The 17,715-nt window shown below is 33.0% G+C and overlaps 3 protein-coding genes across 6 annotated transcripts in view; 1 reads left to right on the top strand and 2 right to left on the bottom strand.

Annotated features, from left to right (window-relative positions):
* The window catches only part of LOC115889270 (protein CBFA2T3), a 79,914-nt gene extending 77,235 nt beyond the window's left edge, over positions 1-2,679 (top strand). Inside the window, exons 7-13 of one of the 2 annotated variants that reach the window (XR_004051408.1) lie at positions 565-828; positions 1,237-1,390; positions 1,478-1,619; positions 1,769-1,866; positions 2,048-2,155; positions 2,209-2,367; positions 2,553-2,638. Coding sequence is in view for 1 of the 2 variants with exons in the window: in XM_030909213.1 (XP_030765073.1) it covers positions 565-828; positions 1,237-1,390; positions 1,478-1,619; positions 1,769-1,866; positions 2,048-2,155; positions 2,209-2,310 (868 nt within the window). In the remaining variant the exon portion in view is untranslated. Of the gene's footprint in view, positions 1-564; positions 829-1,236; positions 1,391-1,477; positions 1,620-1,768; positions 1,867-2,047; positions 2,156-2,208 lie in introns of both variants that reach the window. The other variant, XM_030909213.1, reaches the window with a different exon arrangement.
* A 20-nt stretch (positions 2,680-2,699) lies between these two features.
* LOC115889272 lies at positions 2,700-4,985 on the bottom strand. Of its 2 annotated transcripts, none has more exons than XM_030909217.1 (7): positions 4,322-4,985; positions 4,025-4,170; positions 3,771-3,964; positions 3,603-3,717; positions 3,376-3,551; positions 3,104-3,323; positions 2,700-3,050 (listed from the first exon to the last, which is right to left on the bottom strand). In XM_030909217.1, the coding sequence occupies exons 1-7, from the start codon at positions 4,486-4,488 to the stop codon at positions 2,860-2,862; spliced, it is 1,209 nt and encodes a 402-aa protein (XP_030765077.1). In that variant the 5' UTR covers positions 4,489-4,985; the 3' UTR covers positions 2,700-2,859. The 2 variants fall into 2 exon arrangements, with proteins under 2 accessions (XP_030765077.1, XP_030765076.1); XM_030909216.1 differs by having other exon boundaries at positions 4,025-4,188.
* Positions 4,986-4,989: 4 nt separating this feature from the next.
* LOC115889271 (UBX domain-containing protein 4) lies at positions 4,990-15,794 on the bottom strand. Of its 2 annotated transcripts, none has more exons than XM_030909215.1 (8): positions 15,592-15,794; positions 15,339-15,473; positions 15,118-15,267; positions 14,838-15,058; positions 14,544-14,777; positions 14,303-14,490; positions 13,979-14,245; positions 4,990-5,258 (listed from the first exon to the last, which is right to left on the bottom strand). In XM_030909215.1, exons 1-8 carry the CDS (start codon positions 15,671-15,673, stop codon positions 5,111-5,113), a joined length of 1,425 nt encoding a protein of 474 aa, XP_030765075.1. In that variant the 5' UTR covers positions 15,674-15,794; the 3' UTR covers positions 4,990-5,110. The 2 variants fall into 2 exon arrangements, with proteins under 2 accessions (XP_030765075.1, XP_030765074.1); XM_030909214.1 differs by lacking the exon at positions 4,990-5,258 and adding an exon at positions 13,234-13,618.
* Between the last annotated feature and the right edge of the window lie 1,921 nt (positions 15,795-17,715).

The following is a 17,715-nucleotide window of genomic DNA, read 5'->3' on the forward strand; positions in this document are numbered from 1 at the left end:
ATTATCGGTATATAATATTATATCGGTGTCTGGAGCTCAATTTTTATCAAAAAAATGATGGTGAAAACCGCACATCGATATGTGTTGCCGTTTCGGAGTTACTGGGTGTTTGAGCGAAATGCTTTTAGTTTCAATACTGGATCAGACAGTGATTACAACCTACAACTACAACCAGGGCCGGATTTACAATAAAAGCGCCCCTAGGCACTTTTTTCCAAGCGCCCCCCATCAATTTGTAGAACATACAAAAATAAAAAATTGCTAATATTTTTTATTACAAAATATCCAAATTAAAAACCCCAAAAAAAATTTTTTTTTGGTTTTCTTAGTTCCAGGTTTTAGTTACGTAATAAGTAAAACCCCGGCTATCGCTGGCGCCCCTAGGCAATTGCCTAGTGTGCCTAGTGGTAAATCCGGCCCTGACCACAACCACAATCAAAGGGATTGTAGTCTGTCCAGCAAAAAAATGTAACATTTCGACAGCTGACATCCAAAAAATACCATAAAACGCAATATACTTTGAAATATTTTGTATAATTAATATTTCATTAAATTCTTCTCTAGAGCATACGAAAATGGCGTTAACGGAAACCAACCAACACCAGAAGACTACCTATCTCCATCCAAACGTCCCACACCCTTTCTTTTTTCCCATCATCAGAATATCTTCCTGCCCAACGTTCAAAATGCCCATTTGTTCGACTACCAATCTTCTGCCCAATCTGCAATCAAACTGGAGGACCCCACGGTTAATAGAGGTGACGAAGAATGGAAGAACATCCACGTTATGCTCAATTGTATTCTTTCCATGGTAGAGAAAACAAAAAGGTATGGAAATTGTTTGATTTTTCAAAAAAGGTTGTTAGATTAACCAATACAAGGTGTCCAAAGGTGTGTTTTTCGCGAAAAAAGAAATTGAAAATTCGGAATTTTTTGAAAAATTTTTAGGATTTTTTTTTAGTTTTTAGTTAAAAAACATAATTTCTTGATAATATAATAGCAATATAGATTAAATTTACAAGAAAGAAAATCCAGAAAAGATCCAGTGGTTCTCAAAATTTTAGCAAAAAATATTTTTGGAAATTTTCAAAATAAAATAACTCCGTTATTTTGGACTTATTTGAAAAACGATAAAGAGAACATATGTTTCTTTTATCGAGATCTACAACCCCCTAAAATACTTGCACTTATTTGTGGGACACCCTGTATAATGTTTTTTTTTTATATTTTTAAAAGGGCTTTGACAATACTGCAACAAAGAAATCCGACCATTTCACAAGATCCAACCACTGAATGGCTGAAGAAACAAGATTTGAGTCAAGATCTTAAGAAAGCAGCTAATGATATACTTAGTGCAGCAGTTAGGGCTGCTGAGGAACGCGTTGCTGAGGTAATTCATCTATTTTCAGCTTGAAAACGTTTTTAAATATGAATTAAGCAAGTAGCAAGTGGGGGAAGTAATTTCATTTGATTCTAGGTTAGACGTAAAGCTGAAGAAGCTGTAGGAGATGTGAAAAAACAGGCTGTTTTAGAGTTACAGAGGGCTGTAGCCGCAGCTGAAGCTAGAGCAGGAGAGTTGCTTGCAGCTGAGAGGGCCAGAGTTGAGAAAACTCTAGGAGGTACTCATAAAATAGTGACATATTTGTGCTTTTCAAATTCTCTTTTTTAAATTATCAGAAATATTCAATGTTTTCATCAACTTGATAGATATTATTTAATTATTATATTTTGCTATTTCTTAATGTGTAATATATTGTTTATTTTGTAGAGGCCAGGAAGCATTCTGAAGAAGCTAATCCAAATCACACTGAATTTGGTGAAAATAGCCAGTCACCTTCTAGTCAGCCAGCACCATCTCAACAAAATGTAAATAAATTTCATATACAATGGATTACATATTCTTTTCATGCAAGGTTCTAGTAATACTCGTAACTCTGAATTTAAGAAAAGACTTTGTAATATAAATTTTTCCCTGTCTACGTCACTGTATTTATCTGAATTCGAATTTATATTTTTCCTATAATTAATTATATTAATTCAATTATAGGCTTGTTGGAATTGCGGTAGGAAAGCTCACGACACATGCTCTGGATGCAGTTTAGCCCGATATTGTGGACCTTTCTGTCAACACAAAGACTGGGAAAATCATCACCAAGTAATGATTAATAATCATTTAAAAAATAATTTCCTACATTTTTCTGTTTATAGATATGTAACAAGGAAAAACGTCCTAGTCTGGCAACAGTGTCCATTCCACCAACGCCAGTACCAGTGGCGTTGCCAAATGGCGATGCGCGGGTTAAAAAGTGACACATAAAGAAAAGCCGAAAATTTAGAAAATTTTACTGAAAATGTAAACGGAGAGAGGTCAGCAATATTGATAAAGAAAAAAAAGTGTTTAAATTTAATGAATAAATATTCTAGTCATTTTCAATGTTACCTTCTAGTATTTTAATAATAATAATATCTAATGTAATAAGTAAATGTTTATTTATTGGTAGGATATAAGAATACATACAATTTTTTACTGTTATATTTTTTTGGTTCTCTAGGATAACTGGTATGTGATTCGGGTAAAAGCCAAAAATGCAATATTGATATTTTGTTAGAACACGTAATAGGTGGTATTCTATGTTATATTTATTTGTTTTTTGTTAATTGATATAAATAAATGTTTACTATTATCTGCTATTCTATGATTTGACCCCTCTATTGTTATTGATTTATTTATAGTATTTACAAATTTTCTTAAAAATAGTAATTCATGATTTTCATTTCAGTAAAACAGCATAGTATACTAAAATATATATTTTTTAGTAATTATCTATATTATCTAAATCAAATATTAAAAAAAATATTTCAATCCAATATACCAAAACTATCATAATATGGAAGTAAGTGTTCCATATGTTTTCTGTATCTTTCATTATTGTATGCGTGATATCTGAAGCCTTCCTTACTTTCATCTTTGATGATGTTCTCAAAAGATGCGTCTGTTCGACCCTCAGCAGCCTTGACGAAGGCTAGCACAGTAGCGGCGCCCATCAAACCTTCAAAAAAGTGTCAAATTTAAAAAATCTTAGTAAAATATCTATTCTTTCACCATAAAAAGCTCTGTAATTGTAGTCTGTCTTGAACTGTTCTCTGGTAGGCACCCTTTCAAGAGAATACTGCATTTTAGCTAAGTTAGCTATAAGCTGAGCATAGTAATGATCTAGTATGATCTCTATGTGGTCTAATTTCACTTGAATCTTTGTACTGGTTGCTATGAAGTAATGCAAGTCTATAGCTGGACTTGTGTAAATATTCATTTGAAAATCAATCTAAAAAATATAATTTTAATTATACGAAAACAAAAATACTATTATATAATACAAATCTCATGTCTTTTAGTTTGCCATCAGGGAAATAAGAGAACATCATATTGTTCACCCATAAATCTCCATGGTTCAAGACATTAAAACCTCCAAGTTTTCGTTTTTGTGCGTTGAAACCTCTTTCCAAAGCCTGTTCTCCCAAGGCTTGCAGCTTGTAGCCATATTTTTCAAAACCTAAAAGTTTATATAAAGAATTAAAGAAAAAAAAATCTTATGTACTTATACCAGGCCATCTAGAACAAGCATCTATTAAACCTTTGTACCCAGCCGCAACCCATTGCCTAGTCAAATCATTATTTCCATACAAGCCTTCAGAATACATTTTAAGTAAAGACGGATCCTAGAAAAAAATGTATAAAATATTTTTACAGAAAAAATGTTAGATCTTGCAACCTTTTCGTACATGATGACGGAAGCGGCATGCATTAGGGCCATCTTTTCGACGACCAAGAAACAATGCTCCAAATCAAACCCTATATGTCGGGGAAGTACATTAAATCCTAGCGTTGTCAGATCTTCCAGAATTATAATGGAATGGGGATTTAGAGATGTGTAGAGGCACTTTGACGAAAGCGTATAGTGTTCACCTTATATATTTATAGAATTTATTTTTTCTATAAATTATGATAAAGATAATATATATTTACCAAGGATTTCGTATATTGCTGGAAAGGTTTTTCCAAACATTTCAGATTCTTTTTCAAATAAGTTTAGTTTTTTGGCAAGATCTTCTTTTACACCACCTTCTTCATTTCCACATTTTACTATGACTGAAATTGATTCTGTTCTACCACTAAAGAAAAAATAAAATCTGCTCCTTTTATCTATGATACAAAAATACGCAATTTCTTCTATTAGTTATTATTGAAATAGTATATTAAATTAACTTCACCATAAATTACATTTAATTTGTATCTATTACAAAAAAATATATAAATACTTACTTTTTTCTGAAATAAATTGTTGTACGAAATAGATCACTTGTGTAATTCTCACCAGCTGGAATTGCATCTTGGGTGTTCAATGACGATACCTCTATATCAGGGTTTTTATAAAAAGTTTTTAAAGCATTTTGAAATAGATCTTTGGTAAACCAAATTGGAACTTTCATGATAGTTTTGATTAAATAAGATTTATTATAAAATAAAAAAATATATTAGGATTATATAGAGATGTATACAGCTTAGTAGATAAACTTACTATAAAATAGATCGTTGGATAAATGATGAATTTATTTAAAAAAATGCATACGTTGTTCGCGTGATATTTAATAAAATATTTAAAAAAAAATGGTAACTTAAGCATAGTTTTGTCGCATCAAAATTATAGCTTCAGAAATGGTTGATTGACACAGGTACATATTATTAGATAATTATTCATTACTTTTAAGTATTTCATGAATCGTGCAAATATTTAAGAAAATTTCCGCAATTTGACAGCTCATTGTTCTATTAACTATTAAGCATTTTGATACCTCGATTATATATTATTTTTATATCACTTATGTAAATTACAAAATGTCATTTATCATTTATTATCATCTTAAGGTAACGTCATATCATATTATGACTAATAAGAAGAAAACGACATATAAATATAAAGAAACAATAAATAATTTTAAACAATATTTATATTATTGTTCTAAAATAAACAGAAAATTACAATCATTCATGTAAGAGAAAAGTAAGGAAATTACTAAAGTTGGAATGAAATCTCTTTGGAGGTTGATCCACTCACATTTGTTGTGTAGAATTACCATTCCAAGTATTGTTATCATCATCATCTTTCCTAAGATCACCTAGTCTGTGAATTTTTCCTTGTTTTCTGGATTTTGTTGAATCTTCAGGAGGTTTTTGTGGACGAGGTTTAGAGTCTAGTTTGCTAAGAAAAAAAAATTGAGCCATGTAAATCAATGTTCTATGATCATACAAAAATCTACATACAAAGACCTAAGACAAGGATCTAAGGTTTAGTAGTTCAAAAAATAAAATAGTTAAAATATAAGGTATAGAGATATATCTCCTATACAGGGTCTTGCAACAGTGCATCGGGCATCTGTGATTCCTATAATAAAAAAACTTAGGAATTTTGTTCAACCTAAGTAGCAACCTAAAGTGTATACTAGGATGTATTTCAGGTAAATATTTTAATTTAAACACAGAGTGGCACAAAAAAGTGTTAGTGGATTGGGATGATCTTTTTAAATGGAACACATTCTATATGCCCAAGTAGCAAATATAGTTCCCAGTCCTTTTTAAAATGTGACTGCCCCTAAAGTATAGTTCCTAGGCCCACTCTGCCGCTTAAAATGTTACTCTATAAGGACTATAAGGAATAGTCACTTTGAAGTATATTTCGAGAATGACCGGTTAGTTACTCTGCAACCTACGATAAAAGTGGAAAATAAACACCCGATTGCAAGTCGCAAACATGTCATTTAAAGAAGTGGCTGGAACTACCCTAATATTCGCATATGACACTATAAAAGACCAAAAACTTTATAGTAACGTAACTTTTCAAAGTAGGGGTTACTAACAAGTGCTATCATAATGCCTCCATTAATTTTTGTTACTTTATAGTATCAATTTAAGTTACGGGGTAGTCGCGGCCACGACACCTAGTTACTTCCAATTGTTACTGCAACCTTCCTAGGTCACTACCCTAATAAATGTAATTGCCTCAGATTGCATCGTGTGCTGCTCTGTTTTATTGTTTTCTTTTACTTGCTTTTAAGCTTTATTAAAATTTTGTAAAATGCCTAAGGCGAATAAAAAGATTAATAAAAATTGAATGTCTTATTCTGTATTGAATTGGCATATTCACGTCGTCGCGCGTCGCGTCGCCAAATGGGAACTTCAAAGGACAAGGCGGAACGTTATAGTGGCCACCAATCGAATGTATAGTCGCCACCGCACCGCCGCGATCGGTGTAGCATAACGCTTCAAGTTCCAATTAAGTGTCAATTTGGTGGCACAGGGAACTTTATTGGAAAAAATCACTTCATTGTTCTAAAGAATCGTTGACCATGTAGTTCCAAAAAAGTTATTGTTTCTATAAAGTCGCCTTTGGGTAGCTACAATAATAATTTTTCTGTAAAAATATTTTATACATTTTTTTTTGGACCCGTCTTTACTTAAAATGTATTCTGAAGGCTTGTATGGAAATAATGATTTGACTAGGAAATGGGTTGCGGCTGGGTACAAAGGTTTAATAGATGCTTGTTCTAGATGGCCTGGTATAAGTACATAAGATTTTTTTTTTCTTTAATTCTTTATATAAACTTTTAGGTTTTGAAAAATATGGCTACAAACTGCAAGCCTTGGGAGAACAGGCTTTGGAAAGAGGTTTCAACGCAAAAAAAATGAAAACTTGGAGGTTTTAATGTCTTGAATCATGGAGATTTATGGGTGAACAATATGATGTTTTCTTATTTCTCTGATGGGAAACTAAAAGACATGAGATTTGTATTATATAATAATATTGTTGTTTTCGTATAATTAAAATTATCACTTCATTGTTCCAAAGAATGGTTGACCATGTAGTTCCAAAAAAGTTATTGTTTCTATAAAGTCGCCTTTGGGTAGTTACAATAATTGTAGCTACCCAAAGGCGACTTTATAGAAACAATTATAGATAATATAGGTATAAATATAAATATAATATAGGTATAAAAAATAGTAACTCTTTTAGTGGCAAAAACTACCCAAGACAATACCCGGCTACTCAAAATCTTTCCCCATTTTGGTCGCAGTTACTTAGCAGCCACGAATACGACGTAGCCACCGATGGTCACCGCCCACTTTGTAGTGGCCTTTGATAGTAGCAGTTACATATCTGCCATTATAAATGCTAGATGGATTATTACTGTCTGATTATTTTACACAATCCTAAAGATATTATTAAATTTGTTTTGATAATTTAGATAGAGATATCAATAAATATATATATTTTTCATAAATAAATATATATATTTTTCATAACTATATATATTTTTCGGCCTTTAAAAAAAAAATATACAGGGAGAGTCTTAAATAAGTGCAAATATTTTTTAGAGGTTGTTATTTCGATCCCAGGAACATGTCTGTGAGTTTTTTTTCGCAAAAAAGTTGTTGAAAATCGTGAATTTTCTTTTACATTTTCCTGTATATTTTAGAAAACTTTTTAGAACTTGTTTATGGAGTGATACCTGTTCACCGCAAATTTTCTATATAATTTCTTAATCTCCGACATTACCATGGTTACAGGTTTGCTCTATGGTTACGGCACTAAGAGCACAGACTTAACAACGATAGACTTAAAAACCTCCTGAAGTACAGACTAAGAGCGCTTTCACAAACGCCGGCAAAATCGGTGCTGGTGCCGGAGCTGACATTGATTGCAATATAAATAAATTAGCTCCTTCACATATACTCCGATCCGGTAAAATAGTCGGGGGCCGGCAAATAAAATAGAATTAAATACAACTGTCGGAACGGGTGCAATGCCGGCGCCGACTCCGGCTCCGGTTGAAAATCGGTGCAATATCGATTGCAATGTAAATAAATTAACTCCTTCACATATACTCCGATCCGGCAAAATAGTCGTGGATTGGCAAATACAATAGAATTAAATACTATAAGATAATATAGGATATTATTATCTATAAGATATCTATTGCCTATAAGATAATATAGGATAATATTTGGAAAATACAACTGTCGGAACGTGTGCAAAGCCGGCGCCAGCGCCGTATACGGCACCAATTTCGCCGGCGTGCGAGCGCTCTAACTATAGTAAGTACATAGTTTTGATTTCAGGAAACACCTTATATTTAAAAATGTTTTTTAAAAACGTATTTTTTCATTTATTTATTTAAACGTGTCAAATTATCAAAACAAGTTTAAGAATATCTTAGGATCGTGTGAAGTAATCGGAAAGGAAGTCGAATATGCAATAATACATTGCTGTTGCGTTACTCATACCGAGACTCATACTTTTTTGAACCACTTTGTAGCAGTTTACATATTTTCCTGAAATAGGCCGTCTTACATACTTTAGCTATAGACTTGGTGCATTTCAGTTCATTTCAACAAATTCCGACAGCAGCGCACTCTACGGCAGGAATCAGAAATTATCAATATATAGTTCACGCCGCCGCCGCCGTCATGTCGATCGCATTAAAATAATATTGAAATCGGGGTTTTGTCATAATATTTAAGTATTTTAGTTTTTTGCTAGTACAGTTATTGAGACTATAAAACACTGAGGTACAAGGTTTGTGTGATGTAACGCTGTTTCGGATAGTAAAAAAATAGTGAAAAATAATTCGAACTAGGCCTCTTGTTGTGTTGTGACAATTTCAAATGTTAATAAAATTGCCCAAAAAAATGTTAACGCGTAAAGGAGAGCGTAATTAGGGCGTTGTTGGGTGCACTAAAATTCAGTAACTCAACTTTCCCGGATATTCGACTCTCCCGAAACAACATTTTATAGCTTCATAATTTCTTACACCGATTTGATCGATAGAAAAAATGGATTTAAGCAATTCGACGAAACAAGTGAGTAAACAAAGTGCTCGTTACATAATCAATAAATTAAATAGACATATACCACAGTTACATGGTTAGATCTCGCTGGAAGTCGTCCATACTAAACTGCAAAACATACCCTGGTGCTGAATGCGGGTCGGATCACCAACTGCTAGTAATGCAATTTAGATTACGTCTAAAGAATATCCGTAAACCACAAACAAAAGCTGCAATTACGGACGCTACTAAAGAGGTGTTCCAACGGGAAATACAGCAAAAATTAGCTAACAATGTTAATAACATCATGAATATACAAGACCCAGACCTAGAATGGGAAAACGTTAAAAGTCTCATGAAAGAAACAGCAGATTCAGTTATATCCAGAAGTCATAACACAAAACGACCCAATAAACACTGGATAACACAAAGAACTCTCGACACAATCGAGGAATGAAAAGAAATAAAAAGGAAAGGGTTAACAACACAAAATTCTAAAGAAACCTACAGAAGATTGTGCAAGAAGATCCAGGAACAATGCAGACAAGATAAAAATAATTACGTAAAGAAAATCTGCAGTGAAATTGAAGAACACCAAAATTCAAACCAAACACGAGATTTATACAAGAAAGTAAGGGAACTCACTCGGAAATTCAAACCTAGAACAACTGCTATCGAGGACGAAAATGGAGAAGTACTGTGGAACAACGAGGACATATTGCAACGATGGAAACAATATTGCGAAGAACTATACAAGGAAGAAGTATACGTAGTAAACGAAGTTCAAGTACCTCACATAATAAACGAACTGGAGCCAAATATATTGAAGAGCGAAGTGGAAGAGGCCATAACTCACCTCAAATTAAACAAAACCCCAGGAACAGACGGTGTCTCAGCTGAAATTAAAGTTGATAGGGGAGGAAGGTGTGAAAATAGTACATAACATCTGCAATAAAGTATGACAGTCTCGACAATGGCCTAAAGATTGGACTAATTCTGCTTTCATCCCAATTCACAAAAAAGGATCTACACAAAAATGTCAGAATTATCGAAAAATATCCCTAACGTCACATGCAAGCAAGATCTTACTTAGGATAATTGACCGAAGACTTCAGAGGTACTTGACGCCTGAAATACCTCCTGAACAAGCCGGATTCGTGAAAGGAAGAGGCACAAGAGATCAAATATTTAACATACGTCAACTCATAGAGAAATCCCGAGAATTTAATTCGCCTATGTTCTTGTGTTTTATAGACTACAAGAAGGCTTTCGATTGTGTGAGGTGGAAAAGCCTATGGAAGGTTCTGAGCGAAATGGGAGTTCCGAATCATCTAGTGGCTCTTATTAACAATTTATATGACAATAATACGGCAATTGTCAACCTAGATAACAAAACGTCGGAACCTTTCAAACCTAGAAAAGGGGTACGCCAGGGCTGTATACTGTCACCCAGTTTGTTTAATGCCTATGGTGAATACATCATGAGACGTGCTTTGGAGGGCGAGGAAGGAGGAATCCTAGTCAACGGTAAAATCCTAAACAACCTCAGGTACGCGGACGATACCACCCTGATAGCGAAAAGTGAGGAAGAAATGGCCCGGTTGCTGGAAAGAGTTACCATCGAAAGCAATAACCTTGGTCTAGAAATAAACATTGATAAAACCAAACTTATGCTGATTGATAGAAGTGGTGCAGTTCGATTACACAACCTCCTCCCTAATATAGAAAGAGTAGATCAATTTATATACTTAGGGTCTTTAATAACAAATAATGGGGGCTGCGAAGGAGAGATAAGAAGGCGCATAGCTATGGCACGGACGGCTATGATGAGTCTAAGAAAAATATGGACAGATAGGAGCATTACTAAAAACACCAAAAAAACCCTTGTTCGATCTTTGGTGTTCTCCATATTCCCATACGGGTCTGAGTCATGGACCGCCAAGAGCGCTGATAGACCGTATAGATGCATTTGAGATGTGGTGCTGGAGGAGAATGCTCCGTATCCCATGGACAGCTCGAAGAACGAACCAGTCAATTCTTAATGAACTCGGCATCACAGATCGATTATCCACCATCTGCCGTAGACGCATCCTGCAATACTTCGGTCATATCACTCGCAGAGGTGAAGACAACCTTGAAAAAATCATAGTACAAGGCAAAGTAGAAGGTCGAAGACCCAGAGGACGATCACCATCGAGATGGCTTGACCAAATAGCAAATATTACAGGTCAGCCATTTCAATCAAATCTCCGAGAGGCGGAAGATCGCCAACGATGGAAGATCAAAATCACCAACTGCACATAGCCATAATGTCACGATTCTTCAGACATGAAGAGACGACGAAGAAGAAGAAAGAATATAAAATATATAAATATTTTATGTTCTTTAAACTGTGCATATACTATGAGAGGATGAAATATAATTTGTGCAATATTAATGATATAACCTTTTTAATAAACTAGTGATTAAATGTTTTATGAACACTTCTAAAATTATAATTATGTAGCTTTAAAAAATTTCGTTATAGCCGAAATAGCTCCAATTATGTCCCACTAGCAAAACCGGTGATAAAACTAAGCTCGCTACCGTAGTTGAACTCATCTAATTTTTTTCTTTAGAATTTCTACAAATTATACTTTCTAACACTTTTAGAATAATTATATATTAATTTTTTCGTTTACTCGCCATTTAAACCCGTATATTTGTATGTATTCGTTATTTACGATATTCTCTGGCGGAGAATGCACCAAGCTTATACACTAAAACAACATTTTTCTAAGTCCTTTTTTTTATAGGATCTACAGATGCCCGACGCACTATTGTAGTATACCCTGTATATTCTATTTCTGGATACAAAAAGCTATACGCGATCTCGGTTATCTACATATAGGGGTTAAATCCTTTGAATAAAAAGTTTAACGAGCATATCAAAAAACTTAGGTGGAGCGCAAGGGGAATTAATATGGCTGACTTCAATTCCGGTTTATCAGTTTATAAATTTATTTAAAACGTAATAAATGTATAAAAAATATAACATAAGGGGGGCTTAATAACTTAGTTACAGTATATAGTAAGATAATATATCGAATTATTTCGCCGAAAAGGCGTTCACATGGCGTTCAGCGGCAAAATATTGAGGACGCGCTTGGCTTTTTTTAGGAGTATTCTAGAAAAAAACTTCAATTAAAAAAATATTCAATCGCATATTTTATTTTTAGTGGAGGTTTTGAAAATTCATTAATATGAAAAATTAAGATTTGAATTTTCTAACTATACATTTGTTGTTTAGAAAAAAAAAATTGTAATAACTTATGTTAACTAAATTATAAAGTATTTTGTTTTTCTGTATAAAAACCTGTTATTATTATGTATCTAAATTAAAAATAGGTACAACATATTTTTTAAACATCACAACGTCCCGACTTCAGGTGTCCAAATTTACCCTTTACTATTGCTTCCGTATAGTTAGTAGAGAATATACAGGTTACATAGCTGCAATATCGATGAAAACTAAGATTCTATTCTAAGGTTAAATATCGTAGAAAAATAAAACAATATATTGTCTAAAAATATTTATTAAATAACAATATAATGTTAAGTAAAATAAACAAATGAAACTGTTTTTATGAAGATTTAAAAAAAATTACATCTTCGCACAAATATAAGATAAATATATTTCTACATTTTAATAATTCATTAAACTATAAACGCTTTCGGGACGGGGGCTTCTCCAGATAAACTTGATGCAAGGTGGGGAGATTTTGCAGTGCCAAGTGGGCACGCGTGTCCTGTATACAGATTGTTAACTGGACGGTTACTTATTGGCGAACAGAATGGCAACACTGCCTACATTCCAAATGAGTACTAAGTTAAGCTGCCGACTCATCCCGTCGGGTCGTCTCTCGACGAGCGGGCCGAGGTTGCCATATTTCAACCATAAAGCTCTTCCCGCGAGTAATAAACAAATTAACAACCTGTATGTATAGACGACATAAATATGCCTAAAGATGTTTTTTATGCATTAAAACTTATGTTATGACTTCTTTTCTATTAAAAATCCATTTGAGTTATCAATTATTAAGGTAAAGCATATGAGCCAAAATGTCTATCAATTTGAATAGCACGTAATTCGCTTCAACGCAATTCCGTGCAAACGGCTGTCGGTCATTTCCGTCATAGACGTCAATATAATAGCACCAGTCTGAAGGCAAGTACAGACAACACAACAAGTGACAAGTAAAATTTTAAAATAAGTCTGGAATTAAAGACATTGATTTAAATAATACTTTGAGTTGATGTTGTGCACACACAGCGGCCGTCCCGAAAGGGATAATAAAGATTGAGTTATATAACTGATACTTGTACGCCAAAAAACTATTATAGAATAGAATAGAACCACATTTGCAGTATAACTACTTATAACGTTGAACAGTGGATCTCAGCTGGTATGAATCAGCACCTTGGAATCTGCTGACTTCTCTTCTGTTTTTAAGGAATACAAAAGTAGGCATTGCTGATATGTTATATCCTCTTGATATATCACCATTTTGATCAACATCCACCTTGAGAAATACCACAGAAGGAAAGTCCTTAGCCATCCTGTCAATTTCTGGCGCAATCATTTTACATGGACCACACCATGTGGCAAAAAAGTCTATAACCACCAATTTAGATCCAGCAGCTTTAAGTTTATTTTCCAAATCATACTTGCTACTAATATGAATCACAGAATTTAATCTAAAACCAAATAAATAAATTCATACTTTGTAATCTTTAATAAAATTAATAAACTAAGCTTCAAATGGTACAGAATTTGTATTTCTGATATAACTACAGGGTGTACTCAAAGTGAATTTAGAAACAAAGGTACCATTTCAAGCTTTAACTATAAGTATAACATTCTCATCACAACTTACCTGATTATACACTGAGTACTTCTAGATCTAAACTCACTTTTCTTGTACACCATGTATAAAAACAACTCTTAAACCTATTTTAACTCATTTCATTTATTCTAAGAGAAATTAACACTGGTCACAAATTTTAAAGTTCAAATGAGTTAGAATAAGTGATAAAATATTTCATAATGCCTCTTACCTTCCTCCAGAGTATCCTCCACTGGCAGATGATGCACTACCATCACCACTCACATGTCCTGCATCACCAAAACCCAAAAAAACTTTTATAAAATTAAAAATTCCTAACAAAGGCGTCAGTAATGTCCAAATAAATCCTGTAAATCCCCCAGGCCCACTGTTTGTAGATACTGATCCATAGTTCAATGGTAAAACAAGAATTACAGCATTCGGGGTCAATTGTAGCTCAGCCAAGCTCTTCACATGATCATTCTCAGTAAATTGCCTCCTAAAACAATATATTATTGGCTATCAGAATTTCTTATTTAGAACTTAGAACTTATACCTTGGAAATGTGGTTGAAAGAGTGAATTTATTCAAAGGCAACTTAAGTTCTGCTTTGAGGTAATTCAAAACTGACTGTAGTTTGTCTGAACTAGGAAAATCTTGAGTTTTTGTTGAACCATCGGGTAACTTGAATTGCAGTATTGCAGTTTTTGAGTCTGACTTACTTCCTGAAGGTCCAGGTGTGGGCTAAATTAAACATTAATGAATCATATAAGAATTTTAAAAATATCATGTATTACTTCAGCTTCTTTGTTGGTTGGTGTAGAGGCTGCAGCAGGTTGAAATCTTGCGGCTCTATCAGCCTTGTCTTGTGCAATCTGGGCTAAAACTCTTTCTCGAGCTTCTCTTTCTAGTCTTTTTTCTTTTTCTCTTTCTTCTTTCAGTTGTTTTAACTCTAAATCTTCTTGCCATTTCTTCATTTTCTGCATCTCTTGGCCTAATTTTCTCCTTTCAATCTCTTTCAGTTTTTCAATCTAGATTTTTAACAAGACAGTATAATAATAATGTAAATTTTGAAAAAATACAAAACTCACCTCTTTTTCCTCCCTTTCTTTTTCTAGCTTTTTAGCATCTAAAAGTTTTTTTGCTCTCTCTAATTTCTCATCAGATGTAAGTGTAGCTGAATCACCTCCTGTTGTACTGGTTGATGGTAAATTAACTTGAGTGTCCCTCTTGATTGTACACACACCATTTTCACACACAACATTAGGTGGTTTTGATGATGATTGTTCTGCATTTATTAAAGTTTCTGATGCTAAAATATTTAATATTATCCTTATAGCGCTTAATCTAAAAAAAATAAAATATATTTACCTGAGCTTTGACTGGGACTCATACCTGCTTTAAATAAAACATTATCCAGCTGTTTTATTAAACTAGCAGAATCTGAAACTTCAGTTATTATATCTAATGGAATTCCACCATTGCCTATAAAGTATATTGAGGGCACAGCTGTTTGTTTATCTAACGTAGTAATAAGGAATTAATTATAGAAAATAATAATTATTATAGAAGACTAATATAAAAAAGGATACATATCTCAAGAAATTGTTGATGAGGCACTGATTCGGCTTCTACTTTAATAGCAACAAAACTATCACTACTTAATATAAGACCCACATCCGTATTTTCAATTAAATTGGTAAAATTCTGTGATTTCCCATCCTTTCCTACGATTAATAATTATTCATAGTAGAAGGATAGTAGGTATTTAATTAATCATTAGATCTTAAACACTTTATACAGAGTACTAAAGTTTTGCTTTTAATCAATTTATTCCCAACTTACCTTCAATATAAACTACAAATATTGCACCCTTAGATTTTGAGGTAGCGACTGCTTCTGCAATTTTTCCTGTATACCAATGCATTTTTTTATTTAGTATTTCTTAAAAAGTTATTACGATTTCTTAAATGACGTAGCTTTTCATGAATTGACGTTATGACGTTCTTATATACATTATGAAGATAGAAGGAGATTAATGTCAAAAACTGACTACAGAAGAATAAGTTGACATATTCTTCTTCTACTAAAATGCGGCTATTTTTCTTTACAGCATTCAGTCAGCACTTTTTGTTTAGGCCTTTACACATCCAAACCTTACGATTTGGCAGTCAAACATATTAAAATGGAAAAGGAGAATGGAATGTTTTATGCAGAGATATGTGGATTAAAAGATGACAGTCTGGAAACTCTGTTGTTCCATGAATATATCTATTGACAACAGAATTGACACAAAAATTTAATGTCTCGTGAGGGTGCATCCACACTATCCTAAAAACGGCGTATCGGCGTAACGGCGTAACGACCTTGAATCAATTTCCAGTAATTCTATTCGCTGAAAATTCATCTGTCAAAAATTTCAGCCAATAAAATTACTGGAAATCCATTCAAGGTCATTACGCCGTTAAGCCGATACGCCGTTTTTAGGCAGGATAGTTCGATTCCTATCTTCCTGCACTGTCAGTTTTTTTACGTCATCTACTGACCGAGTTGGCGCTAAAGATTTTAGACAGTGACAGTTATTTTTGCTTAGACAAGGAAAGAGAGGGGACAGCTAACACGCAGATTCTCCAGCGAAAAATTTTTGAGGCCAAAATTTGATCGGCGGCCATACTTTGGTGACAAGCTTTCGAGGTGACACCAAGCGAATTTTTATGTTTTTTGTGAGTACTGTTTTGTTTTAAATTTATAAACTGTGTTGTTTAGCATGGTGAGATGTTCAGCGTACGGCTGCAAAGGCTGAAGCGAGAAAAAAATGACTGGAATTACATTTTACGGGTAAAAGTTGATACACAACTTGTGCTATGTAGTCATAAAATGTACATTTTTTTCATTATAGCAGTAAAAATATGTAAAATGCTTTTAATATGTCTTGTACCACATCCAAAGCAAACTATTTTTATTAATTCCAAGTAGTATTTTCAATATCCTATACTATAATTAATATTTGAAACGGTAATGGTGTGGATCCGGTGGCTGACCTTGAAGCCCATATTTGCTGCATTTGATCATCGATACTACGCAAGCGCACATCGTCGATGTTGCCAAATTGCAGTTTATTTTCGAATTATTTGTAGTTGAAATTTTTTTTTAAAGTGTTAATCAATAATAATACAAATTCTATAATTAATTTTATAATTTCAGATTTAACTTGATATCCAAATTTAAGGTAAGAAGGATAATGAAGATTGTGAAATTAAAGTATTATGAATATATAAAATTGTAATAATAATATTTATTTATATATTTACATTAGAATTAAAAATTATCATTTACGGATTTTTTCTTAATGGTTTTAAACTTATTAGAATTATTTTATTTCTTTCAAGTTATTTAATTTCTAGTTATTTACAGGCAACAATAGTTTTGATTATATGTATTGATGTTTTGAAATACTACCATGACGAGTCTTATAGAACAATACACGTCAATGGGAGATAGAGGTAATATTTTACCTATAATGTTATTAATATAATATACTTTGATTATAATGTTTGTATCATAATTTCTTAGAAATATCAAGTTAGTGGATTAATAGCAGTTTTAGACATATATGTGTTGATAAGACTAAAATAAGCTTTATGTTTTATCTTTTTCTCTTTAGAAGGGAGATGGTTTGTGTCGTACCATACATTACAGTATTTATTATCGTGTACTTTGATATTCTTTTCTTAATTTACTGTAATTTCTTGTTTCCTATAATGCCAAATCTTGACAATATGGTGAAGGTTGAGTTTTGATCTTATTAGTTTTATACCTGTGTTTATACAAGACCAAATTAAGACTTAGTTTGTGATTTATATTAAGATCTTTCTTATAATATTTGTTATGTCTTAATCTTAATACCGTATGATCGAATAAAAACGGCGTCAACGATGGCTATGAAATGAAGATCGCTGTCATTTTATA

This window comes from Sitophilus oryzae, unplaced genomic scaffold (assembly GCF_002938485.1).
Source record: "Sitophilus oryzae breed Bouriz unplaced genomic scaffold, Soryzae_2.0 scaffold_813_pilon_pilon, whole genome shotgun sequence".
NCBI classification, from domain to species: domain Eukaryota; kingdom Metazoa; phylum Arthropoda; class Insecta; order Coleoptera; family Curculionidae; genus Sitophilus; species Sitophilus oryzae.